The sequence below is a fragment of the Acanthamoeba castellanii genome (genome assembly GCF_000313135.1).
Source record: "Acanthamoeba castellanii str. Neff unplaced genomic scaffold scf7180000084646, whole genome shotgun sequence".
Classification (NCBI taxonomy): domain Eukaryota; phylum Discosea; order Longamoebia; family Acanthamoebidae; genus Acanthamoeba; species Acanthamoeba castellanii.
Genome location: NW_004457582.1, coordinates 58263 through 85476, shown reverse-complemented (window position 1 = coordinate 85476; position 27214 = coordinate 58263). Strand labels below are relative to the sequence as shown.

The following is a 27214-nucleotide window of genomic DNA, read 5'->3' as shown; positions in this document are numbered from 1 at the left end:
CTAACACCGCTTCCTTTTGAATAATCCGTATTGCGTTGATGTCTAATTAGTTTGTGGGTTGATGTTTGTGTGCGTGTGTCGTGTTGGCATTTGTTGTGTCCCTCTGTTGTGTCGGTCGTGGGGCAGGCTCTGTTCCATCGCTTCCTGGTCCCGTTCTTTCCGTTCAAGGGTGTATTCCCCAAGCTCAACGATGGTATTTGACCCTTATCGCCATCATTGCATTCCCCAACCTTCATTCAACACACAATAACAACACATGATAAAACGACAATGTACTAATAATAATTGATGTTTGTGCAATTTTAATAATAACAGCAGCCAAACTGGTGCCATCGAGTGAAGCGCTGCGCGAAGAGGCGGCCGAACTGGTGGCCGTCAAGGAGGAATTGGACCACCAGGAGCGGGCCGAGTCACGGCTCAGCCCGAACAAGGGCCGGGAACGCGAAAGCCAGCAGCAGGGCACCAGCAACATGGAGATCGAGCTCCGCGAGCGACACCTCGCCGAGCGGGAACGCGCCGCCGAGGCGGCGCGACGGCGAGCCGACCAGCACCACGCGCAGCTCGAGGAGGAGAAGCGCCAGATCGAGGCGCGGCGCGAGCAGGTCGACAAGGATCAGGTGCTTGTCGATAGCGCGCGTCGGGGCATCTTCACCGAGCGCGAGCGGCTGCGTGTGGAGAAGCGCGGGCTCGAGAGTCTGCGCAAGACCAACGAGGCCGAAGGCCGGCGGCTGGCCGAGGCCCTGGCGACGCTGGAACTTGAGCGCCAGGGCGTCCAGGAGCAGCGTGTGCGGCTGGCTCAGGAGGGCGAGAGCCTGGCCCGGGAGCGTGCGCGGGTCGACAGTGCGCGGAGCCAGGTCAAGGAGCGCGAGTCCCGGCTGGCCGCTGCCAAGAGCGAAGTCGAAAAGAGCGAAAGCGAAAACGAAGCCGAACGCGCGCGGCTGGCCGACACGCAGGCCGAGCTCGAGCGAAGCCTGGCGGCGTTCGATGAAGAGCTGCGCACCGAGCGCGACCGGATCCAGCGCGAGAGCGACGAGGTCGAGCGCGCGCAGGCCCAGCTCGAGGCCGCCCGACAGCGGCTCGACGAGGAGCGCGACAAGCTGGTCAAGGAGCGCACGGCCGTCAACCGGGCGTGGACAGTCATCAAGGATAAGGAGGTGAAGCTCGCCGAGCTGACGAGGCAAGTCGAGAAGAGCGAAAACGAAAACGAAGCTGAACGTGCGCGGCTGGCCGAGCTGCAGGCCGAGCTCGAGCGAGACCGTGCGGCGTTCGACGAGGAGCGGCGCGCCGAGCGCGAGCGACTGCGGGCGGAGAGCGAAGATGCCAAGCGCAGGCGGACTCAGCTGGCAAGCGAGGCGGCGCGGATCGCCAAGCGAAAGAACGAAGCCGACGAACGCGAAAGAGCGAACGACGACAAGCGAATGCGACTGGACGAGGCGCGGGCGGAGCTTGAACAGAGTCGAGCGGCGTTCGAGACCGAACAGCGCGCCGAGCGCGAGCGGCTCGCAGCTGAGCGCGAGGAGGTCGTGCAGGCCAAGGCTGCGCTCAAGGCCAGGCGGAAGCGCGTGGCTGAGGAGAGCGCGCGGGTGACGTGCGAGCGGATTGAAGCGGAGGCGACACGGACCGAGGTCGCGGAAGAGAAGACCCGGCTGGCAAAAGCAAAGAGCGAAGCTGAAAAGATCGAAAGGGAGAACGAAGACGAACGCGCTCGGCTGGCCCGGGAGCGGTCGGAGTTGGACGCGGAGCGACGCGACTTTGACCAGCGCCAGCACGACGCGCGCGAGCTGGCCGAGCGCAACCGGGCTGAGCTCGACGCCGCACGACAGCGGCACAGCGACGAGGTCGCCCAATGGAAGGCCGCGTCAGTGGCCCACCCGCGCCGGCGGCAACAACAGCTCACGGGCAGCGGCGACGGCCACCAGCAACCGCTGGCGCTTCTGCACCAGAGCGAGGGCCAGACGTCGTCGCCGCTGTCGCCATCGTCGCCGTGGTCCTCGCCCTCGCCCGCGCTCATCCACCGGCACCACCAGTCGCACAGACAGTCGCCGCTCGCCGCGCTGGTCACCCCGTCCGGGCGCTTCGTGCCCGTCGCGTCGGCGTCCACGCTGCGGCCATTCTCGTCGACCGCCGTGGTCACGTCATCATCGTCGTCCTCATCATCGTCATCGTCTCGCACCTCGTCGCCGTCGGTGTCGCCCCGGCCGACTCACGCACTCCTCCGTGCGTCGACACCTGTCGCTGCGCCTGCTTCGGTGTCGACAGCGTCGACGGGCCTTGATGACGACGAAGACGACATCCTTCTGATCGAGGGGGAGCGATCGGTCGACGACGGTGATGGAGCCAACAAACGGAAAAAAGGGGCCTCCGCACGCGCCTCGGCCGCGCAGCAGGCGAGGAAGAGGCGGCGACGGGTCGACTCGACGTTGGGCGCCGGAGAGGAGGAGGCGGGCCTGACCGAAGACGGCCACAGCGGCGAGGAGGACAGCGTGTCCGATCTGGAAAAGCCCAGCGAGGCGAACAACGTCAACGGTGGTGGTGATGGAGATGGAGATGGTGATGGAGATGAGCCGGAGGAGGAGCCGATCGTATCGTCGCCCAAGCGGCCTGGTCGCCGCAAGCCGGTCGCGCGCCGACGACGGCCACCGACCACGCGAGCGCATACCCCCGCACCAGCGCGTACGTAAACGTACGACCAATACACTTACAAAGATTTACAAATTTCGTTCTGAGAGGTGGTGGGGCAGCGGTTGGTGTGTGCGACTTGAGGCCGACGAACCGGCACAGTCAGTCAGGCACTCAACCATCGGGCGAGAAGGTTGTAAATTGTCTTCATCATCGGGCCCGCGGGCATCTGGGATGACGTGACATCGACTTGGAAATGACTAGATCCCGCGTGGCCCCCGCACCACAGTAGTTCCCAACTGAGCACTGTTCACAACAGATCTCGTCTCCGCCAATGGGAACGATAAGGTGTTGGAAAGCCGCCAATTGGGCGTAGTCAACGTTGGCGGAGTGTGAACACGCGGCCTTTAGGAAAACACGACGTTCGTCCGGAGAATCGGACTATGACCAATATCTGCTATCGCGCAACCAACGCCACACACACACACAAACGCCCACAGGCACAGACACACCTCGCACAGGTGTGGATCCGCGGCTGAGCCGGCACCACACATCAAGGTACGCAGACATAGCTTTCCACCGGTCTATGTGCCGTGTAGTCACCACCGATATCGCCCACACATTAAAAACAGATGGAGGCTCGTTCGTGCGTCATGCTCGCATTCCTGCTGGTCGCGGTCCTCTGCAGCGCCCAAGGTACCAGTGCCGCTTTTCGTTCTTCTTCTTCTTCTTTCTTTCTTTTGCTTCGTCACCCCAACGGCTCAGCGGCCAAGATGGCGAACCTTAGTTGGCCGGTCCGTGCAGCCAACAAAAACAAGCGCCTCCTATTTGTCAACATTCTGCCGGTAATTTGCCGGGCCGCCACCTGACCGACCCCGATAACCAACCAATCCACACAGGATTCAATCTCACGCTGGTCCACACGGCCGACACCTACTCAGCCCTGAGCGCCGTCGACGCCTCGTCGACGTCGTGCCAGCCCGTCAACGGTTCCTATATAACCACCGGCGGCCAGCTGGCCTGCTACGGCGGCGTGGCGCGCATGAAGGCCGTCATCGACCAGCAGCGCGCGCGATCGGACACAAACGTGTTCGTCGTAGACGCCGGCAACATCATCGCCACCTCGCTCTACTACTACGTCGCCGGGCCTTCGCTCGTCGCCTCCTACTACGCCCAGCTCGGCTACGACCTCGTTCACCTCCAGGTATGCTTGTGCGGCGTGTGCTTGTTGCCTGTGTGCGGTGTGTGCGGTATGTGTGGAATGTGCGCTGTGCGCTGTGCGCTAACCCGAGTCCAGGTCCAGGACTTTGTGCTGCCTGTGGAGAACGTGGCTGAGTTCATGCGCGTGGCGCTGGCCGAGGCCCCGGCTCTGGGCTTCGTGGTGAGCAACCTCGAGGGCTACAACGAGGACCCGCGGGCCAACGGCACCTTCGTCGCGCGCTGGGCCTACAAGACCTTTGCCGGCGGCCAGCGCGTCGGTTACGCGGCAACGGTGGCGAGTAACCTGGCAACCATGGTCCGCACGCCATTGGCCATTCGGGCGAACGACGAGGCTGCCGCCTTGTCCGTCGCCGTCATGGCCCTCATCAACCAGGGAGCCAATAAGATCGTCGCCTCGGTCAGTTCCAATGCAACAGCCGAGGCCGTCCTTTCCGGCGTGCCCGGAATCGACGTGCTCATCGTGCCCACCCAGCTCCAGGCCAACGACCGCGGCACCGCCGCCGACGACGTCCGATCGGGCGCCGTCGGCCCCTATCCGATGGTCGTCGCCACCGCCTGGGAGCAGCCGGTGCTAGTCGTCGCGTCGGGCACCTACGGGCGGCTCATCGGCGTGCTCGATGTGGAGTTCGACGACTACGGCGTGGTGACCGGGTGGTCTGGCGACGCGCGGCTCATGGACGAGTCCGTGGCGGCCGACCCGGCGGTGCAGGCCCGGCTGCTGGCCAACTACGCCCAGCTCCAGGCCAACTTCTCGCAGACGGTCGGGTGGTCGGCCCTCGATCTGGGCTTCGAGACCAACTGCCTCTTCGCCGAGTGCGCCATCGCCGGGTGGATGGGCGACGCCGTGCGCGACTTTGCGGTGCGGGCCTGGGGCGGCGACGTGCAGATCGCGTTCAACAACGGCGGCTCGATACGCGGCACGTTCGCGCGCGGGGCGGTGACGCTGGGCCAGCAGCAGACCGCGTTCCCGTTCGGCTCCAACTCGGATCTCTATACGTACCAGCTCGCCGGGCGCTACGTTTGGGCTGCGCTGGAGAACGGGCTGTCGCTGGCGACGGACCCGTCGGCCGATGTCAACAACGGCGCGGGCCGGTTCATGCAGGTCTCTGGCCTGCGGTATTCGTGGAATCCGAGCGAGGAGGTGGGGTTCCGGGTGGTCGACGTCGAGGTGGAGGCGGCGCCGGGCGTGTGGGCGCGGCTCGATATGGACGCCGTCTACAACGTGTCATCGTTCGATTGGCTGGTAATCTACGGCGGCGACGACTACACCATGATTCGCGACAACTCGACGCGCCTGTTCAAGAACGGGGCCAACATGAACGCGGTGCTGCTCGACGCGTTGGCCCGCAACATCACCAGCGTCGAGACCGGGCGCATCACCGCCACATCGGCCACGCGCCGCGCGTGTCTGGCGCCCGACGGCTCCGTGTGCAGCGGCAACGGCGTGTGCGTGGGTGGTGCGTGCCAGTGCACGCTCGCAGGGACGTCGAGCGAGCTTCTGTGTGCGTCGACCAACGGCACGGCCGCCGCGTCGTCGGACTCGTCGAGCAAGACGCTGGCCATCGCGCTGGGCGTGTCGCTCCCCGTCGCGGCGCTTCTGGTGCTGCTCCTGGTCGTAGCGCTGGTGGTCGCGCGGCTGCGGCGCAGGCGCGAGCACAACAGCTGGGAGATCGACTTTGCCGAGCTGGAGATGGGGCCGCAGTTAGGCGCTGGCGGCTTCGGAGAGGTGCACCGAGCCGTGTGGAAGGGCACCGACGTGGCCGTCAAGGTCGTGTCGGCCCACAACACGAACAAGGCCGCGTGGGACAATTTCAAGCAGGTAACAGACATATTACATCAAACACATTTGATCCCAACATATGATGATTTACATGTTTATGCTTCATATCTAAACAGGAGGTGAGCGTGATGACGGCGTTGAGGCATCCCAACGTGGTGCTGTTCATGGCCGCCAGCACCAAGCCGCCCAAGATGTGCATCGTAATGGAGCTCATGGAACTTGGCTCCCTCTACGACGTATGTGTGTCTTGTCCTGTCCTGAGTGTCGTGCGTGTGGTGCTGCGTGTCGTGTCGTGTGCGTGTCGTCCTTGAGGCTGATGTCTGCATGTGGCTACAGTTGCTGCACAATGAGCTGGTGCCGGCGATCCCGCTGCAGCTGTGCCTCAAGATGGCCTACCAGGCGGCCAAGGGGATGCACTTCCTCCACTCGTCGGGCATCGTGCACCGCGACCTCAAGTCGCTCAACCTGCTCCTCGACAACAAGTGGAACCTGAAGGTGAGCGACTTCGGCCTCACCAAGTTCAAGGCCGACCTCAAGCGGGCCGGCGGCCACGACATCCAAGGTATGCCATACTTTTAGAACATTCCAGCACATTCCTTAGGTTACAACGTGACATGAAGATTAACGATAATTTATTTTAGGCACCATTCATTGGACGTCCCCCGAAGTGCTCGAAGATCGCATGGACGTCGACTACGTGCAAGCCGACGTACGTTCCATTCCGATCATCGTCACCGTCATCGAGCTCACCACACGACACAACACGACACACACACACGACACAACACGACACACACACACACACACACACGACACACACACACGACACACGACACATACAACTATGCAAAACAGGTGTACAGCTTCGGCATCATCATGTGGGAGCTGTTGACGCGCGAGCAGCCCTACGCGGGCGTGAGCACGGCCGCCATCGCCGTGGGCGTCATTCGTGACTCCCTGCGGCCGACCGACCTCCAGGCCTCCGACAGCGGCGCCCAGCGCCACGTCGAGTTCGAGGTCCTCATGGCCGAGTGCTGGCACGCCGACCCGAGCGTGCGCCCGTCGTTCCTCGAGGTCATGTCGCGCCTGTCCGCCATGTCCGAAGACATGACCGGCCACGACATCAACCACTCCTCCATGACCACCAGCGGCTCGTCGTCGTCAACGTACATGGGCCAGGGCAGTGCCTCGTTCTACAACACGGCCAAGCACTCGGCCAGCGCCGGTTCTACGGCCTCGTCGACGTCGTCGTCGCACATGTCGTCCAGGAGCGGCGGCTCGGCCAAGGCTGCGGCGGCGGTCGGAGGCCGTCATGGCCAACGCGGCGTGGGCCAGCCGCCGGCGCCGGCGGTGGACGGCCCGCTGACGGTGGTGTTCACCGACGTGGCCCAGGCCGCGCAGCTGTGGGAAGCCGAGCCGCAGGCCATGCGCGAGGCGGTCGCGATGCACAACGAGCTGCTGCGTCGGCTGATCAAGCAGCACCGCGGCTACGAGTCGGTGTTCCTCCATCGGCACAATACTGGCGCGGCCGGCGGCGAGGGCTACTTCTGCGTCGTGTTCGGGCGGCCGCTGGACGCGCTGCGCTGGTGCGATGAGGTGCAGCGCGAGCTGGTGACGCTCGAGTGGCCGCCGGCGCTGCTCGGGGTGCTCTACGCCCGCGAAGAGGTCGCCGGGGTGGCCGACGGCGTGCTGTTCCGCGGGCCGCGGGTGCGGATGGGCGCCCACCACGGGCCGATCTCGCGCACGCGCGACCCGGTCTCCAACCGCTTCGAGTACTTTGGCGCCGCGGTCAAGGTCGCCACCGAGCTCACCCTGCGCGCCGAGGGCGGCCACGTACTCGTCTCCGACGCGGTCATCTCCGCCGTCGAGTCCCTGAGTGAGCCGGTTACCAACGGCAACGGCGGTGATGATGACGTCACCCTCGACAAGGACCGGGCGCTGTACGGCCGGCATCGGTTCCAGCAGGTGGGCGCCGTGGAGGTGATGGTGGCCAACGGCGGGTCGATGCTCGAGGTCGAGGTGCACGACATGCGGCTCAGCGGGCTCGAGGACCGGTGCCAGGCCTGGGAGCAGGCCGAGTCCAGCAGCAACCACACGTCTGCGCGCAGCGGCACCACGACCCACACCGGCGGCTCGTCGACCACATCGTCGGGCGGTGGCGGCGGCTCGTCGCGGCCGCGATTGCTGGCGCGCCCCGACGAGGCGTCGTACATCGGCAGCTCGAACGCGTGCCGGTGGATCATACCGTTCGAGGACCTGGCGATCCAGGAGGCCCACGTGGGCCAGGGCAGCTACGGCTTCGTGTCGCAGGGCCGGTGGAAGGGCGTCGACGTGGCGGTGAAGCGGTTCGTCAAGCAGCGGCTCGACGAGGACACGATGCTGCGGTTCCGCGAGGAGGCCGCGCTGCTGGCCGAGCTGCGCCACCCGAACGTGGTGCTGTTCATCGGCGCGTGCGTGCGGTCGCCCAACATCTGCATCGTGACCGAGTGGATCCCCAAGGGCTCGCTGCGCGACGTGCTGGCCGACGGGTCGGTCAAGCTGTCGTGGGCCACGCGGCTCAACGTGGTCAAGGGCATCGCGCTCGGGCTCGCCTACCTCCACTCGCAGCAGCCGGCGCCGATTCTCCACCGCGACCTCAAGTCGTCCAACGTGCTGGTCGACGAGTCGTGGAATGCCAAGATCGCAGACTTTGGGCTGGCCCGTATGAAGCAGGAGAACGCGACGATGACCCGCTGCGGCACGCCGGCGTGGATCGCGCCCGAGGTGGTCATGCGCGAGCGCTACACGGAGAAGGCCGACCTGTACAGCCTGGGCATGGTCATGTGGGAGGTCGCCACCCGCAAGCTGCCCTTCGCCGGGGAGAACCTGGCCAAGACCGCGGTGGACATTGTCGAGGGCAAGCGGCCGCCGGTGCCGGCCAACGCGCCCAAGGCCTACGTGGCCTTGATGACGGCCTGCTGGCACCGCAAGCCCCACAAGCGACCCAGCGCCGAGCAGGTCTGCCGCGCCATCGAGAGCTGGCTGGACAACACCGCCTCGGGCGAGGTAAATCTGGTGTAGAACAAGCAAAATGGATCAAATAGAAATCCAAAATGTAAAATAGATATCTAATTCCAATTTCATTTATTGTGTAAAAGATAAATGGAGAAGCATGTGAGGGGGCAGGAGGAGAGTGGGTCGCGGGAGGCGTACCGGCGTGGTAAGTCGCCCAAGGCAGTAAAGGCCTTTTCAATCGTCAAGGAGTCAAGGTGCCTCCTGCTTGGCCAGCTACGAATTCATTCGATTGAATCAACAGAGATTTATGTACATGGCAGGCATGTGCTGGTCCAGAACGTGCCAGCGGTGGGCGTGCAGGAGGACCTCCTCGCGCTCTTCTCTGCTCATGGCCACGTTGAAGAGTACGTGCGCCTTTCTCTTACATCAGATGACCTTAGTGAAAGACTTTTCAAGTCGCAACTGAGACGCTCGATCGCTGCTCGCCTGCGCTCAGGTGCCGCGCCATCGGCGAAGAGGAGCTGCCACGTGAACAGTTCACCGAGGTCTACTTGATCACGTTTGCCCAGCTTTCCGACGCAAGGTCCTTCCAGTCTCGAGGTCTTGATGATCATCAGCCTGGTGCTCACCGCGCCACACGACACACGCCACCACACGCAGGCGAGCAAAGAGGAAGTGTGATGACCACAACTTTATGGGCGCTATCTTGCACGTGACCTACGCGCCCGAGTTCGAGACGCTCGAAGACACCCGCCGAAAGCTCGAACAGCGCCGCACCGAGGTCCTCACCCGAGTGCAAGGTACCGTGGCCGCTCTCGCGTAGCGTCGCGTTGCTGACTCGAGTGGTGCGTCGCTCGGCAGGAACGACGGGAGGAGCTCAGCACAGGGAGCCGCAGCGGCAGCCCAAGCGGCCGCTGCCGCCCACGACGACAATGACGACGACGACGGTCGCGACTGTTCCGCTGTCGACGGGGCACGACCGACGACACAAGCGGCCCCGGATGGCGGCCACACCGCCGCAGCCGACAAGTTCGGCTCAGAGCACGCTGCTCGCCATCCGCAACAAGCTCAGTTCCGTACGTCTTCTGCGTGCGTGCGTGCGGTGAGCCAAGGCTGACCTGATCGCCGGAAAACTGCAGACAAGCGAGGCATCAGCGACGAAGAAGACGAGAAGGAAGTGATCAGGTCAGGCCTGCATTGTCTTCACACAAGAAGACCTGACACGCATAGGTTTGTTGATTGTACGAACTGTGCAGTCAGACCACAGTCGTGCCGCTACTGCTGAGTGCGTCGGCATCGTCGTCGCCGTCGTTTGGTCGCTGCACGACGAGCGGGCACGAATTGCAGGCCACGGTGAGCTCCTGGCCGGGCGGGGCGGGTATGAGTGAGCCCCCGCAGCTGCCGCAGGTGATGCGTCGCAGGTGGGCCGCCACCGCAGGGCTATCGTCGGCGTCGGGCGCTCGGCAGCGCGCGCAGGTGCATCGGAACGCATAGCTTTCCTCCAGCTTGTCCTGCCGCAGCTCGCGCGTCAGGTCCAGATCGATGTACGAGATGGTCAGCTCCTGGCGCGACGAGGAGGAGGTGAGTGGTCGTGGTTGTCCACTCAGCAGCGATCTAGTGAGGCGGTGCGGCACCTCGCCTGGCGGCACGGCCACCAGCGTCTTGATGGCGCACACGCGCTTGCTTCCGGTGCCGTCATCGACCGCAGCGCAATTGGGCATGCCTGTCAAAACGTTAGCGCAGGCACGACACGATACGACACACACCACACACACACACCACACACACACACACACAACACGAGGTGAGCGTACATGAGTGGTTGAAGAGGGAGAGAGCGGGATAGAGGGCAACGCCTGTCATCTCGCCTTCGCCGTTGGAGAGCCCGAAGGCGTTGCACTGCTGGATGCACAGAAGCCGCACCACGTCGTCCTTGGTCACCTTCCTTGCACCGCGCGGCAGCGAAATCGACGCGGCCACCACCTCCGCCATTTGCTGTGCGCATTGTCAGTAGCTTCTCGACCAACCACCGCACACGCACCCCGTACAGCGCACACGCACACGCACGAGAAAGTAGAGAGACACACTTCGTACTGAGCCAAGCGAGTGGGCGAGAGGGCGTGCGTGTTGGGCTCGAGGGCGAAGGTGAGCGCACGCTGCCGTCGGTCGGGGTGGGTGAGCACGCCGATCACGAGTCGAGCGAACATGGTGGCCTCCTGCGACCCGAAGAGCGACGGCGCCAGCGTGCCCTTGCGCAGCCCGGTCGCCACGGCCGCATCGTAGCGTCGCATCGAGCGACAGCCAGCCCCGCCCCCTCCCAGGCCGTGGTATCTGTCTCCCTCTCGTTCGCACGACGACTTGTCCACCATCATCTTTTCCATCTTCTCTACAATCTCGCCATCTTCATTTTTGTAGAGCGTTGAATCTCCATCTCGATTTTCTGTAGATGGTGGCGGGCAGTACCAGGTGTGGGCGCACCCGCCTCGGCATCGTCGGGCGGTGGAGGGCAACAGGGCGCGGCCGCAGTGGGCGCACAATCGTTTGGTCTCGCGCGGCATGTAGGCCCACACGAACACTTCGCTCAACGCCACGGTCTCGCCCGCCTTCACTCCTTCACGCCGTGCTCGCACCAGCCTGCCCCGATCGTCGGCCCGCGCCACCTCCACGCTCGGCCCAAAGGCGAGCCCCTCGCCCGTCTCCAGATCACGACCGTCATCCTCTTCCATTCTTTTATGTATTTACATTTATTTACATTTATTTGCCTATTTGTCTTTTACTTTACATTCATTTTCCTTGCCTTCTTCGTTCTCTGGGTGTACAAAAGCCGTCAGTGGGAGAAGATGAAGATGAGGATGAATGCGTGAAATGGGGAAGTACCAGTGGGCGCCTCGCAGAGGTACACGATGCTTTCGCCCTCGTAGACCTCGTATTGCAGCTGGGGCAGATCGGAACTAAAGTGAGGCTTTCTTCATTTGAAGATGGAGAAGAAAGACCTACGCACCCAGCTATCGTCTTCTTGGGCGTTGGCATCGCCTTGTTGCGGCATGACGAACACTTGCCCAGACCATATAGAGCTGTTGCTGTTGGGGGCAGTGTTCTGGAAGGAGGTTGTGGGATAGCTCATGGTGTTGTGCTTGGTGGTTCTCGGTACTGCTATGTGCGTGAACTGGTTGCTGTAGCAGTTTGTTGCTGTGGATCTTTAACTGTAACCACCTTTGTGACCAAGCGCCCTCGAAGGTTTGAGCCTCTCGAGGGGGCCAAGCGAGCCTGGGCAGATTCACCAGGAAACCTGAAACCCAGAAAGAACGAAGAACGACCGAAGTTGTGGGAGTGCCAACACTTTAAGGTGCCTGCAGACGTCGCAGCAGCAACACCGCCACCTTAACAGAGGGCAGAAAAAGGCGGCTCACTGCTTGGTGCCGACGAAGACGTAGTAGGGGCACTTGAGGAGGGTGTAGGGCACGCTGCCGAGGTACTCCTCGACCACGTTGGGCTTGAAGCGGTACTGGAGGTAGGGCAGGTGGTCGCGCGACAGGTTGACGTTGTCGAAGGCGAAGAAGATGGGCCACACGGTGCGCTGGAACCAGGTGTTCTCGTGGAGACCCTCAGCCGCGGCGTACTTGCGGGCCACGTAGAAGTCGGTGATGCCCAGCACGCCGCCCTTCCTCAGAAGCGAGTAGGCGTGGTCCACCGCCGCGAACCAGTTCGGGATCATCGTCAGCGAGTAGCTGCAATCGCACGACACACACGACACACACGACACGAAAGTGTCAGAGATCTGAGACGAGTGGAGGTTGGAGGAGAGTGAAACAAACCTGAAGGTGACGAGGTCGACCTCCTCGCCGTTGGGAGGCGTCCAGGTGGTGGCGTCGGCTTCGACGATCTCGACGTTGGTCCAGCCGTTCTTCTTGACGCGCTCGGCGGCCTGCTTGAGCAGCGAGCCGGAGAGGTCGACCAGGTAGATCTTCTCGTAGCCCTCGATCTTGCCGGCCTCGGCCATCAGCTCCAGGTTGTAGCCTGTACCGGCGCCGAGGTCCACCCACACGGCTCCGCGCAGGTTCGGGAGCGAACCAAACAGCTGTGTGCCACAGACCTCGCGTGTGAGTGCCACCGCACACGCCGCACACACACCACCGCACACGCGACACGCTCAGCACACGCAACCGCACGCACCTTGGGACGGCCGTGGAGGAGCTTACGGCGGTACTCGTCATAGCTTCCGGCCTGCGAGCGGTAGAACGACTCCAAACGCTACTCGCACGCGTGTAAGCAGTCCCCACAGAGAAAGCAAAGATGAGGATTATTAACAGCTCCTAAGTGAAAGGACCACCAACATGCATTGGTGTGCTCATCTTTATCTTTAGAAATCACCAACAATCGTTCAAAGATTATCGAAATCGTTCAAAATTTGGGGGGGGGGTAAAAACGAAAGAGACGGTGAAAGAAAGTGACACGACGACAAACCCGAAATCCAAAGATGCAAGGGAGGGCGAGGGAGGAGTGGGGATCGTACTTCCTTGTGGGTGCTTCCGGAAATAGGATGGAAGAGCATGAGGGCGAGCACGCGCACCTCCGCGATGAGCCACACCAGCGCACTCCACACACGCCCAATCAGTCCCATCTCACAAAAGCCGGCGGTCAAAAGAGCTTGTGATAAATCAATCGCGAAAGATCGCGTGAGCTTCGTCGATCCACCACCAAGGCCCAACAGCCACTCGCCGCCACCTTTTTTCCCACTTTCTCATCGGCCAAATAATAAAAGTGATTTTGAGTTATGCTTGGTATGCCCGATATTCGCCCAATCAGAAATATCCCATAAAAGGAGTATTTACTTGGTAGTGAAAAGGAGAACGAAGACCTTCTCGTCAAGAGGAGAAAGGGCGCAAAGAGGAATTCGTTCTTCTCTTCCAGAGAGAAAGGTCAGGCACCAGCGGCACACCATGGCACCTGCAGTGGTGCGCTGGGCGCAGGAACGGGCCATTCAGCTCAAGGTCATCCTCTACAAGAATTTCAAAGTTTCGGTACTTGCAATCCTCTTCGCGATTTTCCTTCCCCTCCATTGATTCTCAGCACAATAAACAATATCTTCTCCACACTGCTTGCTATCATATATTTATATCCATATAATAAATATATAATAATTTCAAATATTATTATTTATTATTCGTAAACCAGCTGCGAGGTTGGCCGACGACGAGCATCGAGCTACTGGCGCCGGTGGCGTTCATCCTGCTCCTGCTCCTCATCCAGGCCATCCCCAACACCAACAAGGGTACCATTGCACTGTCCTACACGCCCTGTAGCCGGTTAGCTTTTATTTATTTACTCTTTAACTTCCTTTACCATTCACCACAGACGAGAACCCGCAGCCGGACTCGGTTGGCCTTCTGCCCAAGTGCCACGTACGCCCGCTCGCTCGACTTTCGTCTGAGGCTGGGCTGACCCTCACCCTATGTGCATGCTCCTCACCCACTCCTCTTCGTCTCTCCACACTGATCTCACACAGGGCCGCACGAAGGCCGACAGCAAGTGCTATTCGCTCTTCTATCTGCCCAATGACAACCCGGAGATCAATGCCGTCATGACCACCCTCGCCGACCGAAACAAACTCAACATCTCCACAGCCACCGAGCTCTCGCCTAAAGTGCGTGCGGGCCTTTCCTTGTTCGCTCTGTTGTGTGTGTGCGTTCACTTTGATGTCGCGATTGGGTTCTAATGTTTGTATTTGCCGCAACTGCGACCACCCCCAGACCTACGGCTATGTGGTGGGCTGGCCAGGCGGGCAGGCCAAGGAAGTGCGAGAATGGATCAAAAAGAATCCCAACATGACTCAGGGCGGTACGCGCACCTCTCGTGTCGTGTCGTTGGGCGTGTCGTTGGTCGTGTAACCAGTGATCGAGCTCACCTCTTACCTGTTCCGACAGTGCTGGACTTTACGTCGGTGGCGGGCGAGATCAAGTACACGCTCATGTACAACAAATCGTGTCCCTCCATCGTGGAGAAGTGCAAAGGTACGACCCTTAATGATATATATCCCTCAATTGGAGTCCCAACCCATCAACCAACCAACCGAGCAACCAATCTACCGACATGTCCGGTGTGTGTGCGTAAAGACTACAGGCCGACCATACTGCGTGCCATTTCGGAGGCGCTGGCGATCCACTACGGCAACGCCAGCGAAGCCGCGTTCGAGCTCTACGAGTCGGTCTACCCTGAGATCGCCCCGCCGTCGGATGGTACGCGCAGTAATCCATTACCCCCCCCCCATTTCGAGGGCCTAACCGCATTCATCGAATGTTTCCGTGTCGACAGCCGTGAAGACGTACGGCATTCTGTTCTTCTACTGCGGCGGCATGTTCTTCTTCATCATCCTCCTCTACCAAATCGGTACGACACGACACGACACGACACGACACGACACGACACGACACGACACGACACGACACGACACGACACGCACGCCCACATGATAGGCAACACGACACACGGCTGACGGCGTGGTGCAGTGTATGAGAAGGAGCACAAGTTGCGCCAGGGCATGCGCATGATGGGTCTTCGCGGTTCGATCTACTGGGCGGCCTGGTTCATCCACTCGCAGATCATCAACATCCTGTCGACGCTCCTGCTCATCGCCGCCGGCATGGCGTGCGACTTTGCGTTCTTCCGCTACACCAACTTCTTCGTCCTCTTCCTCGTCTTCTGGGTGTTCGCGTGGACCATGTCCCACCTGGCCTTCCTCATCGCCACCCTCATCCCCACCACCAAGCTGGCCGTACGTAGCTCAACCCATCGGCCACCCCTCACCACACACACACACACACACACAGACGTTTTTCTTTCGCCGCGGCCGTGTTATTAACACTGCACGCGCAGGTCTACATGTCGATGTTCGTGTTCATCATCGGCGCCCTGCTCATGCTCATCTTCTCGCTGTTTGGCGCGTTCATGTTCCCGCTGTACGTCGTCCGCTCGCTCTCATTCACGATTTTATTTATTAATTTCTTTATTCGTTATCGTCGTTTCCTTGGCACGGCACTGGCGCGCCAGGCTGTACGAGGGCGGTCCCATTGCCACGCCGGCTCTCTGGGTGCTCTCGTTCGTGCCGATGTACAACTTCGCCAAGGCCGTGTTCGACATCAACAACAAGTCCTTCTCCCTCGGCTCCGTCACCGGCGAGGGTACGCACCCCGCCGGCCTCTCTCCGAGGCCACTTGGCTGAACTTGGCCGCCGTGTTGTGGTGGGTGTGTGTGTCGTCGTGTGTCGTCGTGTGTGTGTGTGTGTGTGTCGACAGGTTTCACGTGGAACGATTTGTTCGAAAAGAGCAACCTGCGCGATGCGGCCGACGTCCCGCCGACCATTGAGACCATCTACTTCCAGCTGATCCTCATCGGCATCTTCACCGTCCTGGGCTGGTACTTTGACAACACCGTACCAGGTAGGCCTCCCCAATTAATATTATTGAACAAAAATTATATTCTTATTATTATAAATACTATAGATATATTTATGATAGCGTTATATTACAATATATTCTTGTATTTGTAGAATGGCATGGTTTAGATAAAATATAAGTTATTTAATGCATATAAAATGTAGGCGCGTCTGGTGGCAGCTCCGAGCCGCTGTGGTTCTTCTTCACCCCCGGCTACTGGGGCTTCTCGCAAAAGAAGGCCAAGGCGCGCACAACCCGCCTCACGACCACCTTACCTTTGCGGGTTCGCCCGGTCGGTTCTCCGCTGACGGTGCCGCTTGTATGCGCAATGGCTCGCGTGCAGGTCGATCTGGACGTGAGGGACGCGCCCCGGGAGGGTGTCGCTGCGCACCGTCTCATGAAGATCTACCAGAAGTGGCCCTTCGTCAAGTCTCGCAAGGACGTCCTTGCGCTGAGGTAGCTACCGACCACCTCGTGTGTGTTGCGTGTTGCGTGTTGCGTGTTGCGTGTTGCGTGTGTGTCGTGTCGGCTGCTGACGCTTCTCGAAACGCACGCAGGGACTTCTCGGCCACCATTCCCGAGGGGGAGATCTTCTGCGTGCTGGGCCACAACGGCGCTGGCAAGACCACCACGGTCTCGATGATGACCGGTCTCTTCGAGCCCACCTTCGGCGATGCCACCATCTACGGCCACTCCATCGTCTCCGAGATGGACGACATTCGCCGCATCATGGGCGTGTGCCCGCAGGTACATCGCCTTCCTCACATCGTGTTGCGTGTGCGGGTGTGTGCGGCGTGTGCGGCGTGTGCGGTGTGTGCGATTGGACTAATTCGCCATAAATGTGGCTGCAGCACGATATTTTGTGGAACGAACTCACGGCCGAGGAGCACCTGGAGATCTTCGCCGATCTCAAGGGCGTGCCGCGCCAACTGCGCACCGCCGTCATCAAGGACAAGCTCGAGTCTGTGGGCCTCTACGGCGTTCGTGACAAGAAGGCCGGCTCGTTCTCGGGCGGCATGAAGCGTCGTCTGTCGGTGGCGATCAGCTGCATCGGCGAACCCAAGATCATCTTCATGGACGGTTCGCGCCCCACCGCCTCCACCTCCCGCGCTCAGAACTTGAACTTGCTGACGTCATCATCGTCGTCATCGTCGTCGTCATCATTCGCTCGGCAGAGCCCACCACCGGCATGGATCCCGTGTCGCGTCGGCACGTCTGGAATCTCATTCAGGAGCTCAAGCAGAACCGAGTCATCATCCTCACCACCCATTCCATGTGCGGCCTTACGCCCCGTTGCGCCACAGCGAGCCAGCAGTTGACCGTCGTATGTGGTGTGTGCGGCGTGTGCGGCGTGTGCGGCGCGTGTGTCATGGGGGGGGGGCACAGGGAGGAGGCCGACGTGTTGGGCGATCGTATCGCGATCATGTCGCACGGTGAGATCAAGTGCCTCGGCACTCCGCTCCACCTGAAGAACAAGTACGGCGACGGCTACCGCATCAACGTCACCGCTCGCCCCGACGCCATCGAAGAAGCCAAGGCCCACATCAACGAACTGTTGCCTGGTAACACACGCCACACGCCACACGCGCGTGTGTGCACACATCGCTGACACGTGTTGCGTGCTATAGGCGCGAACTTGGTGGCCGAGACGAACCAGTACTTGATCTTCGGCCTGCCGCACTCGCACCTCTCGCAGATCGTGCCCTTCTTCAAGATCATCGAACACGAGCGAAGCCAGCACGGCAAACGCGCCCTCGTCTCTGACTGCTCCATCTCGCACACCAGTACGTTCCCGTTGCCGCACACGCACACAGCGCACACGTTCGTAGTTTTGTGCGTTTGCTGATGGCGGCGGGTGGTGGCACAGCGCTGGAGGAGGTCTTCCTGAAGATCACGCGCCAGGCCAACGCGGAGGAATCGCGTTTGGTGAAGGACCCGTGGAGCAAGGCCGACCAGCTCAAGGCCGCCACCTCCAGGCAGCACTGAGTGGGTGTGACCCACACGAACTGTTTTTTCTAATTGATTTTTTATTTTATTTTCTTATTTTCTGGACAAGCCACTTTTGTGCCAAACAAGGAAAGATCAAACCAAGCCGCAGAAGAGATTCAAACAACACTCTTCACCAGTTGGCTGAGTGGAACAGCTGCTGCCATGGATCCACTATCAATGGAGGAGACAGACCCATACGACCTCCCTCTGCTGAAAGAACCACGCACTGTCCCTCTGCCGGTACAACCCACCCTCCCCATCAACTAGCATCAACTAGCTTCTTCTCCACCAATGGGTCCCTATTTTCCACTTTGCTGGGCCATGCATGAGCTTGACCACCAAAACGTAAGAGGTCATCAATAGCTTATGCTGGGGCACGTCATAAATAACCTCCCACCCACTAGCATATACCATGTCAAACATCAGCTTGCAACAATGCAGGACAGGCACCCGTGTGTTTGGGGGGTGCACAAGGCGTGTCAGCACCACGGTGCTGTTTGGCCAAGAGCCGCCTTTTCCAAGTGGCTGAGTGATAATTTAATTATGATAATAATCATAATTAAAATAATCCCACCCAATTTCCGACCACCAAGCCCAGCCCACGGGAGAACACCGACAACAACTCAAAACGCAGCAGTGTCTGGGGGAAAGGGCCCTCTCCTGAACTGCAAGCAGCCCTTTGCCATCCATCTTCCCCCCCCCCGAAGGGATCTCTACAAACGCCTTTGTAAGGCTTTTACACACGCGGTTCCAAATCACCCGCTATGTCCGAAATCGTGCCGTCGCCATCGTCTGAAGGCGGTGGACCCATGGGGCGCCTCCCCCCGCGCCCCGGTGGTGGGTCTACTATCACGTCCCCCTCGGGCCGCACCAAGCACCTGCCTCCCGTACTCCCCCCTCAAATCCTTCGTTCTTCGCCTTAGTTGAAATCTCTCTCCTTTTTTTGGAAGTTTATTTAAACCATTTATTTTTAAGTATAAACAATACCAATATTCAACTTATTTGTTCTGTAGTTTTAAACCTTTTTTAAAATAAGATATGTTTTTTTTTCCATAGGCTACGCCGCCACCGCCGGTGCCGCCCAACGCGGCGCCCTTTGGCCGCATGGGCGGCCGCGGCCTGCCGAGCCTGCCGCCGACCCCAGTAAACGGCGGCCCCCTGCCGACCGGCGGCAGCGCCATCCTCCCGGGCGGCCGCGGCCCGCCGCCCATGCCGCCCCGCCAGGCCCAGCCGGGAATCACCCGCTCGGCCACCACCGGCCTCCTGGTCCACTCGGCCTCGGTCAATACCGGCGGCAGCGTGAGCGGCGGCTTCGCGAGCACTCCGCAGCAGTCGCAGGCCATGTTCGGCGGCGCGGCCGGCGGCGCGATGGGCGCCGGCGAGCTCCAGGAGCTGGGCGAGCTGCTGGGTGGCGTGCCCACCCCGCCGGGCAGCAACGGAGGCTCGATGGACGAATCGCCGTCGTCGACCACGGCGTCCCCGACGGGCAGCCTCAGCTCGGCGGCGTCGCGCAAGCGGCCGCCGCCACCGCCGCCGCGCGGCATCAGCCCGTTGGCATCGTCGGCATCCGCAATGTCGCCTCCCTCCCTGTCCTCCCCCCGCCACTGTACGCCGCCTCTCTGTGCAGTGCCGTGCGTGCCATACGTGCCGTGTGCCTGACCGATTGTGCTGCGTGTCGTGTGTCGTGTGTGTCGTGTGTGTCGTGTGTGTCGTGTGTGTCGTGTGTGTCGTGTGTAGCGGCGCGCTCGCCGTTGAGTGCGTCGGCGGAGAGCATCACCGAACTGACTCCCGACGCGGAGTCCGGGGCCTCCCAGTCGCCCTCGGAGCTCCTCTCCTCCTCCGCGTCGGCCATCGGCGTACCAGGTACCAGGCCCGATCCCGACTGTCCCCCCCCCCTCCAGGGGGACCGACCGTCACAGACCTCAAATCGTTTCCCCCCCCCTTCGTTTGTGGTCGTGGTGCAGTCGGACCGGGCCACAAGCTGGACGACGATCCCCACCGCGCCAATATCGTGCAGGAGATTCTGAGTACCGAGAAGGCCTACGTGTCACAGATCTCGCTGCTGATCAAGGTACACCTACCGCCCACCACTTAATCCCACATCGCATTCCACGCATTGTTTCGAACTAACACAATAAATTGTATTTCTGTTTTTATTTATTATTATTATTATTATGCAGAATTACAAGGGACCCTTGAACACTCTGGCGATGACCAATTCGGATCTGGTCAAGCAGGAGGACATCAAGGTCATGTTCTCCAATATTCACTTGATCCTTCCCCTCAACCAAGTGCGTATACTCCTCACTCGCCTCTGCACCACCGCCGTTTATTATTTATTTATTTATTATTATTTATTATTTCGAGCCCATTTGCTGACGACGGCGTACGTTCATTACAGACCATGTTGAAGGACCTCCAGGCCCGCATCGACACGTGGTCTCCCAAGCAAAAGCTGGGCGACGTGTTCGTTCAGCTGGTACGTCCAAACCGCACGTGCATGCGGTTAATATGTTTGTCTCCATTTACTTATATATATATACATGCTATAATTATAAATATGTAGGGTCCGTTCCTTAAGATGTACAACGAGTACGGTAACAACTACAAGCAGGCACTGGCCCTCTACAACCACTACGTAGCCACGTGCCCCAAGTTCGTCGAAACGATCAACGTACGTCGGTGCAAGCGCACGCGCAGCAAGAAGGACTGTGGTGCGATGATGGCCTCGTTCGACCTGACACTCGTCTCCTTCCCCTTCTCCCGCGCAGCTGTGCAAGCTGACCTGCAAGCCACCCATGAACCTCGAGTCGCTGCTCATTACCCCCGTGCAGCGAATACCCCGCTACAATCTCCTGCTCCAGGCACGCACACCCATTATCGAACATTTATATATTTGTTCTTTTCATCAAATACTGATTTATTTATATAATTTAAATTATTCTTATAAAACTAAGAATAATATATTAATGAATTTATATAATGTAGGATTTGATCAAGAACACGGACGCGACGCACCCTGACTACGACGATCTGTGCAAGGCCCTCGCCCTCATGAAGGACGTGTCGCAACACATTAACGAGAGGTGCGCACGCGTTCCCTCCATGCCGGGTGACTGCGTGCACGGCCCGTGCCGGAGGTGTTGACAATGTGTCGCATGTTGTGTGCGTGTGCGTGTGCGGGTGTGCAGTGTCAAGAAGACAGACAATCTGCGCAAGCTCGCCGAGGCCTCGTCCAAGGGCGCCGGCTTCAGGTACGTGTGTGGTGGGTCGCGAAGAGTTCGCGCCGTGGGCTGCAGCCGCGCCAAGCCGAAAGCTGACGTGCCTGCGTTGGTACGTACGTGTGGTCTCTGCGCGCAGAGGCCTGATGGAAGCCCATCGGCAACTGATACGCGACGGACTGCTCCAGACCGTAGACTCGCGAGGTACGCGCCGTCACTCTATAGATATTTTTTCTAATAATATCATATAATGTCTATAGAGATAAAGGCATGTAATGTTAGAACATTCATGATGTATATGTGCGTCGTGTTGAATCCCAGGGCACAAGGAGAAGATGCACTTCTTCCTGTTCAACGACATCCTGGTGTTCGCCAACAAGAACGACGTCAAGAAGCAGACCGACATGACCAAGCTGAGCTCCCAGTGGCCTCTCGAACTCGTTTGGGTGCGCCCTTTGTCATTTCGCTCGCATTTTCAACACGCGCACAACACGACACACACGACACACGACCGCACACGCATGGGCGGATGTTGACCAAGTAGTGCCGACATGTGCAGCTGGGCAAGACGACGGGTACGGCGAACAAGGGCGAGGTGGTGTGGGAACTGGTGGGTCCGAACACGAGCTTCACCATCACCTGCCAACCGGACGAGATGACCCAGTGGACCACCGCCATCCAGAAGCTGCTCGCCGAGCGTAGCCTCGGTACGCCGACCACCAACGCACGCCTGAGGCCCCAACTTGCTGACGTCATGTTGACCCCTATTATTATTATTATTATTATTATTTAATGACAGCGCCGGACTACCGCGAGGGCGCCTACGACTTTGGAGTGGCCACCTACGTGGGCCAATGGATGACCGGCAAGGTTTGTACAGCGATAGCCATTGGATCAAATTAACACGCTCGCTGATTGCGGTTGGTCGGTTGTGGTGGGTTGGTTGCAGATCCACGGGCAGGGCCGGTACTGCTACTTCGGCAACGAGTACGAGGGCGGCTTCGAGAACGGCAACAAGTCCGGGCAGGGCGTGCTCGTGTTCAACACCGGCGACGTCTACGAGGGCACCTGGGCCAACGACATGCAGAGTGGCCAGGGCTCGTTGAGGTACTCCTGCGGTTCGCGCTACGTCGGCGAGTGGGTCAACGGCAAGAAGCAGGGCCTGGTACACACACGACACACCGCACACGACAAGACACGACCAACGACACACCGCACACCGCACACACATGGATGATGGGAGATTGAGTGGAGCGCCGCGTTCTCTCCGACAGGGCGAGTTCGTGTGGGCCAGCGGTGACCGGTACACGGGGAGTTGGAAGGAGGACCTCTTCTCCGGCGCCGGCAAACTCACCCTCTCCGCGGGCGTCTCCTACGACGGCTCGTGGCAGCTCGGCAAGGTGCGTGCGATTGCACTGGGTGTCGTGTGTTGCGTGTGTCGTGCTGTGTCGTGTCGCATGATGCGTGTGTCGTGGAGGTGCTCACGTGCGGACCAACGTGTTCTGCTCCAACAGTTCCACGGCAAGGGCACGCTGATCTTGCCCAGCGGGAAGACCTACATGGGCGAGTGGGTCAACGGTCAGAAGGAGGGCCACGGCGTGCTCGACACCGGCCACGGCGAACGCTACGAGGGTGTCTGGAAGGCCAACAAGGTAACCGCACACGCGACACAACGCGAAACGACACACGCCACCCACGACACACACTCACGACACGACACGACACACGCAGAAACACGGACTGGGCACGTTCGTGGCGCCGGACTCGTGGGGCGTGCGCTACATCGGCAACTGGGCGCTGGGCAAGAAGGAGGGCCAGGGCACGATGTTCTACATGGACAATTCCAAGTACGAGGGCCAGTGGAAGGCCGACGTGCCGCACGGCAAGGGCACGCTGACCCTCAGCACGGGCGACATCTACGCGGGCGCCTTCAAGAACGGAAAACCGGCGGGCACGGGCCAGTACACGCACGTGACCAGTTCGGTGATCCACCAGGGCAAGTTCGCGATGGGCATCAAGGACGGCAAGTGCACCATCACGCGACTCGTGAGCGAGCAGGAGAAGGCCGAGGCGCTCAAGTACCCGCCCATGGACAAGCTCGTCGGCACCGTGGTCGACGGCCGAGTCACCTGCACCAACGCCGCGTACGCTGCTTGCCCTCTTCTTACTGTGTGTCATGTGCGTGTCGTGTGCGTGTCGTGTGCGTGTCGTGTCGTGTCTTCAAAACTGTGGATTGCGCAATCACTCACATAAGAGATTCTCTCTTGCCCAATGCAGCGGCGACCACACGGTGGAGGTGATCATGCCGCCACCAATGCCCAACCTGGACATGTTCTAATGAGCAGCCGGCGAACGCCAGGACACAGCTGCCTCGCTTCAGACAAGTCTGTACTCAAAACAACAAAGTGCTTTTTTTGGTTGCGGCAATGTTTTTATCTATTTTTCTTTGTAATATTTTTATTTGTACCAATATTATTTCGTCTTCGATTCGGTGAAAAAAGAAGCAGAAGAGAAAAGGCGGTAACAACACCGGCCAGCACGTAGAAATCAACCAAACAGCTCAGCAGAAGACTACAACGATGGGAGCACAAAACGCAAAGGCCGACTTGGAGGAGTACAGAGCGGGCTACCCCACCCAGCAAGACGACCCCCGCCAGAAGGACAATCTTCGTTTCTACAAGGGTACCTACCGCACAAAGAACTCTCACCCTCAAAGAATCGTGTTATCACTTGCATCGTCCATCTAGAGATGATCGTTGCTTTCTCTTCACTGTTCCATTTAGTGATTTATTTGCTCATTTATCCATTTTGTAAAGGCGAGATCAAGTCGGTGCCTTCCGGCGACTTCATCGACAAGATACATGAGGAGTGGTTTGGCAACTACGCCCTGCTCGAACGCCACCACGGCTACATCCAATGGTAAACACAATGTGCCCAAGCCACTACTTGCACCAGAGAGATGGCGATTGGTGCTCACCTCTCTCTTCCTCTCACTGCCATGCACCACTAGGCTGTTCCCCATCCGCGAGCACGGCATGAACATGCAGAGCCAGGTTCTCCAGCTCCACGAAATCGAGGGCATCAAAGCCGACCCTGAGGTGCTTGATCTCCCCCTTCAACCGTAGCCGCTTCGCTTGATCGGTCGCTCGGTCGCCTTGTGCCGCACTCACGCTCTCGCTCGCTCTTTGAACGGCACGCAGTGCGGGAGGCGAATGGTGCGCTCGTACGAGCTGATGCTCGAGTTCTACGGCATGAAGCTTAAGAACGCCGAGACCGGCGAGCTGGAGCGGTCCGAGAACTACAAGGCGCGCTACCGCAACCTCAACACGTCGGGCCACAACTACCTCCGCATCACGCGCATCCTCAAGAGCCTGGGCGAGCTGGGCTTCGAGCACCTCAAGTTCAACTTCCTCGCCTTTGTGGCCGACGAGATCTGGACCCACGGCGAGCTCAAGAACTGCAAGAGCTCGATCGAGAACTACTGGACCGGCACCCTGCGCGACGACACCCAGCGCGCCGAGATGGAGAAGCGAATCAGCGACTTCAAGAAGGCGGCCGGCGAAGACGACGAGGACCGGTTCTCGGCCTACCGTCGTGGCGGCCCCCAGCAGCGATACGGCGGCGGCGCTGGCGCTGGTGGCGCTGGTGGCCGAAGCGCGGGCGCGGGCGTGCCGGCGCGAAAGCCAGTGTATGCGGACAGCGACAGCGACAGCGATGATGAGGACGAGGTGGATACAGAGGAAGATGATGACGCGCAGGCCAACCCTCCTGCCAGCAACGAGAAGGCGAAGACGAAGGTCGCCCCCGCCGCTCCGGTCCGGGCCAACCCTCCCGCCAACAAGAAGGAGCAGGACAGCGAGAGTGATGACGAGGGAGAAGCGGAGGAGGAAGAGGTCGCTTCGCCAGCCAACGCCAACGCCTGAGCTTCTTCTTGCCAAAGCCCAGCCAACGGACATGTAGAACCCCCGAAAAAACCTGGAACAGGCAGCTTTTTCTTCAACTCTTCTTGGCCCAATCAGAAACGGGCTTTGATTTTCAGTCAACGCCCACGCCAGAACAGCAGCGCGCGAAACAAAAACCATTCCTCCCAAACAAACAGACGATCAACAAGGTGCGCCGCGGCGGTTCCCTACTCCTAGCCATTACATCTCTATCTACGGGAGCTTTACACATCGAAATGAGCGCAACGAAGGCGAGCGGGGCTGAGTTGGTGATCCTGCAGCTGAGCTCGTTGGATCAGGAGGAAGTCTATAGAAATGCCGAGAAGAAGATCGTCCATGCGGTGATCAAGAACATCCCCTTCGCGATGGAGCTCGGGTTTCGTGGTCGGTTCGACCCGTACGTTGTCGATTTCCACAAATTCACCCTCAAGTGTACGCTGCTCTACGATACGCAAGGCGAAGAACGTACCGTGGACTGGGTCAAGTCGAGCCCCATCGACTGCGTAGTCCAGGTCAACGAGACCGGTGAGCGCGCCACGACCGAGGTGCGACTCCAGGCGCTCTCTTCCCAGCACGAGGACATGGCGTTCCGCATCAAGTACACGGCCGTGCCGCCTGCGACGTCGAATCTCGAGCCGCTGGTAGTCGTCTCGGAGCCCATCAAGGTTGTGAGCAAGCAGAGCCAGCTCAAGAAGAACAAGAAGCCGCCCGCTACTCGAGGAGCGAAGAAGCGCACCGCGGCCGCCGTCGCTGCTCCCGAGAACGCTCAGATCGCAGATTCGCTCGCGCGCATCGAGGCCCAGCAACGCCAGCAGCAGTCGCTGATCAACTCGCTCATTCAGACCGTCGCCATCCTTCAGCAGACTCGACAGCACACCTCTGCCTCCGGAGCCTCTACACCCGCGGTTGCCGACGTAGCCTCGTCGCCCAACCAACCTTGCGATGACGATTACGACGTCCAGCAGCCAATGCGCAAGCGCGTCAAGATTGAGCAGGAGATCGACCTGCGAAGCCCGCATCCGCAACCCTCTCCGTCCAGCCAGGAGGCCACCCTCCAGTTCGAGCACCACCTGAGCGGTCTCATGGCCACCTTCGCCCAGCTCCCTCCCGCGGAACGGGCGACGTGCATTCACCGAGTCTTCCGAGACCATTCCTCCCGCGCTGGCGAGGTGGTCGAGGCGCTTCTGACTGAGAGTCTCACGGCGGCCAAGCCCAACGACCAACAAGTGCACTTCGACACCTCGGAGAGTGCGACGGCCGACCTCTCGAACTTCGACTCGAGCACCTACTACGATCCGAACGCTTACGATCTCCACCACGCCGTCCCCGACGCAGCTGAAGGTGAATACGACTTCTCGCCCTTCCTCACCATTGACAATCTATCTCAACACCTCTTTCTCGATTAGCGTTCTACCAGCACGCTCTGCACGCGCAGACGCAGCTGCCTAAGGACGAAACCCACGAGAGCTGAACGACCGACCGCACCCGCAACGTCGAGCCACCCCCACAACGACATCAACACACCACTAACCAAGTGCTGGTTACTGTGGCCTCCACGGGGCGTGGGCGCGCCGGACGTCGCTCTCGCCACTGTACAAACACTCTCCCACACTCAACCCAAGGTATAAATACCACGCATCCTCCAATTCCCTGCTGTGCACCACCACAGATCTTCATCCCCTTTTGCCTCTTTCCTCCAGGCCCGTCCGTAGGACGACCTGCCAGAAGGCCCTCTGGTCGGCCACCAAGCTCCCGCCTCAGCTGAGCGGTCGAGCGTCGTCGGTCGTGAGAGAGCAGACCTCCGCGGCCTCTCCGCTTGAGCCTAGACCTAGGTCCTTCCTCCCTCCCTCTTCGCCCCCCGCCTCCCACCGACGGTCGTAGTACGTAGACGTCACACTGGGCCGCCCGCCGCCATCACGCCTGAGTTTTGAGTTCTACGCTGCGCGTACGTTGCTTCTCCCTATGCCCGTCGTGTCCGTCGTGTGTTGTGCGTCCGCGCTCGTCCCTTCGTTTCAT

General features: G+C 60.0%; 9 protein-coding genes and 1 pseudogene across 9 annotated transcripts; 7 read left to right on the top strand and 3 right to left on the bottom strand.

Moving 5' to 3' along the window:
- Window positions 1-61: 61 nt before the first annotated feature.
- ACA1_098990 (uncharacterized protein) lies at window positions 62-2681 on the top strand (the record flags this gene model as incomplete). The annotated part of the gene is made up of 3 exons (XM_004343602.1): window positions 62-67; window positions 127-193; window positions 316-2681. The coding sequence occupies 3 exons, from the start codon at window positions 62-64 to the stop codon at window positions 2679-2681; spliced, it is 2439 nt and encodes an 812-aa protein (XP_004343652.1).
- A 570-nt stretch (window positions 2682-3251) lies between these two features.
- Window positions 3252-8680, top strand: ACA1_098980 (serine/threonine kinase; the record flags this gene model as incomplete). The annotated part of the gene is made up of 7 exons (XM_004343601.1): window positions 3252-3315; window positions 3519-3823; window positions 3917-5659; window positions 5737-5856; window positions 5957-6182; window positions 6289-6329; window positions 6476-8680. 7 exons carry the CDS (start codon window positions 3252-3254, stop codon window positions 8678-8680), a joined length of 4704 nt encoding a protein of 1567 aa, XP_004343651.1.
- An 81-nt stretch (window positions 8681-8761) lies between these two features.
- ACA1_098970 (uncharacterized protein) lies at window positions 8762-9437 on the top strand (the record flags this gene model as incomplete). The annotated part of the gene is made up of 4 exons (XM_004343600.1): window positions 8762-8868; window positions 8935-9018; window positions 9111-9197; window positions 9275-9437. 4 exons carry the CDS (start codon window positions 8762-8764, stop codon window positions 9435-9437), a joined length of 441 nt encoding a protein of 146 aa, XP_004343650.1.
- A 433-nt stretch (window positions 9438-9870) lies between these two features.
- On the bottom strand, window positions 9871-11340 carry ACA1_098960 (Histone-lysine N-methyltransferase; the record flags this gene model as incomplete). The annotated part of the gene is made up of 4 exons (XM_004343599.1): window positions 9871-10176; window positions 10249-10337; window positions 10429-10609; window positions 10702-11340. The coding sequence occupies 4 exons, from the start codon at window positions 11338-11340 to the stop codon at window positions 9871-9873; spliced, it is 1215 nt and encodes a 404-aa protein (XP_004343649.1).
- Window positions 11341-11441: 101 nt separating this feature from the next.
- Window positions 11442-11738, bottom strand: ACA1_098950 (uncharacterized protein; the record flags this gene model as incomplete). The annotated part of the gene is made up of 2 exons (XM_004343598.1): window positions 11442-11549; window positions 11616-11738. 2 exons carry the CDS (start codon window positions 11736-11738, stop codon window positions 11442-11444), a joined length of 231 nt encoding a protein of 76 aa, XP_004343648.1.
- Window positions 11739-12020: 282 nt separating this feature from the next.
- ACA1_098940 lies at window positions 12021-13235 on the bottom strand (annotated as a pseudogene).
- Window positions 13236-13554: 319 nt separating this feature from the next.
- Window positions 13555-18033, top strand: ACA1_098930 (ABC transporter, ATPbinding domain containing protein; the record flags this gene model as incomplete). Its single annotated transcript, XM_004343597.1, has 21 exons — window positions 13555-13635; window positions 13790-13886; window positions 13970-14016; window positions 14121-14258; window positions 14365-14409; window positions 14431-14452; window positions 14539-14625; window positions 14728-14850; window positions 14927-15001; window positions 15121-15386; window positions 15488-15570; window positions 15662-15792; window positions 15907-16050; window positions 16212-16330; window positions 16391-16503; window positions 16605-16794; window positions 16899-17127; window positions 17163-17322; window positions 17434-17609; window positions 17676-17831; window positions 17915-18033. 21 exons carry the CDS (start codon window positions 13555-13557, stop codon window positions 18031-18033), a joined length of 2601 nt encoding a protein of 866 aa, XP_004343647.1.
- Window positions 18034-18800: 767 nt separating this feature from the next.
- Window positions 18801-23595, top strand: ACA1_098920 (RhoGEF domain containing protein; the record flags this gene model as incomplete). Its single annotated transcript, XM_004343596.1, has 19 exons — window positions 18801-18923; window positions 19093-19642; window positions 19774-19899; window positions 20001-20107; window positions 20217-20327; window positions 20438-20515; window positions 20603-20710; window positions 20808-20864; window positions 21025-21122; window positions 21228-21290; window positions 21397-21461; window positions 21579-21703; window positions 21817-21964; window positions 22057-22127; window positions 22207-22422; window positions 22532-22657; window positions 22772-22909; window positions 22989-23401; window positions 23535-23595. 19 exons carry the CDS (start codon window positions 18801-18803, stop codon window positions 23593-23595), a joined length of 2784 nt encoding a protein of 927 aa, XP_004343646.1.
- Window positions 23596-23836: 241 nt separating this feature from the next.
- ACA1_098910 (opioid growth factor receptor (ogfr) region protein, putative) lies at window positions 23837-25180 on the top strand (the record flags this gene model as incomplete). Its single annotated transcript, XM_004343595.1, has 4 exons — window positions 23837-23939; window positions 24074-24176; window positions 24268-24355; window positions 24458-25180. 4 exons carry the CDS (start codon window positions 23837-23839, stop codon window positions 25178-25180), a joined length of 1017 nt encoding a protein of 338 aa, XP_004343645.1.
- Window positions 25181-25434: 254 nt separating this feature from the next.
- ACA1_098900 (Putative transcriptional regulator cudA) lies at window positions 25435-26669 on the top strand (the record flags this gene model as incomplete). The annotated part of the gene is made up of 2 exons (XM_004343594.1): window positions 25435-26539; window positions 26605-26669. The coding sequence occupies 2 exons, from the start codon at window positions 25435-25437 to the stop codon at window positions 26667-26669; spliced, it is 1170 nt and encodes a 389-aa protein (XP_004343644.1).
- Window positions 26670-27214: the final 545 nt, after the last annotated feature.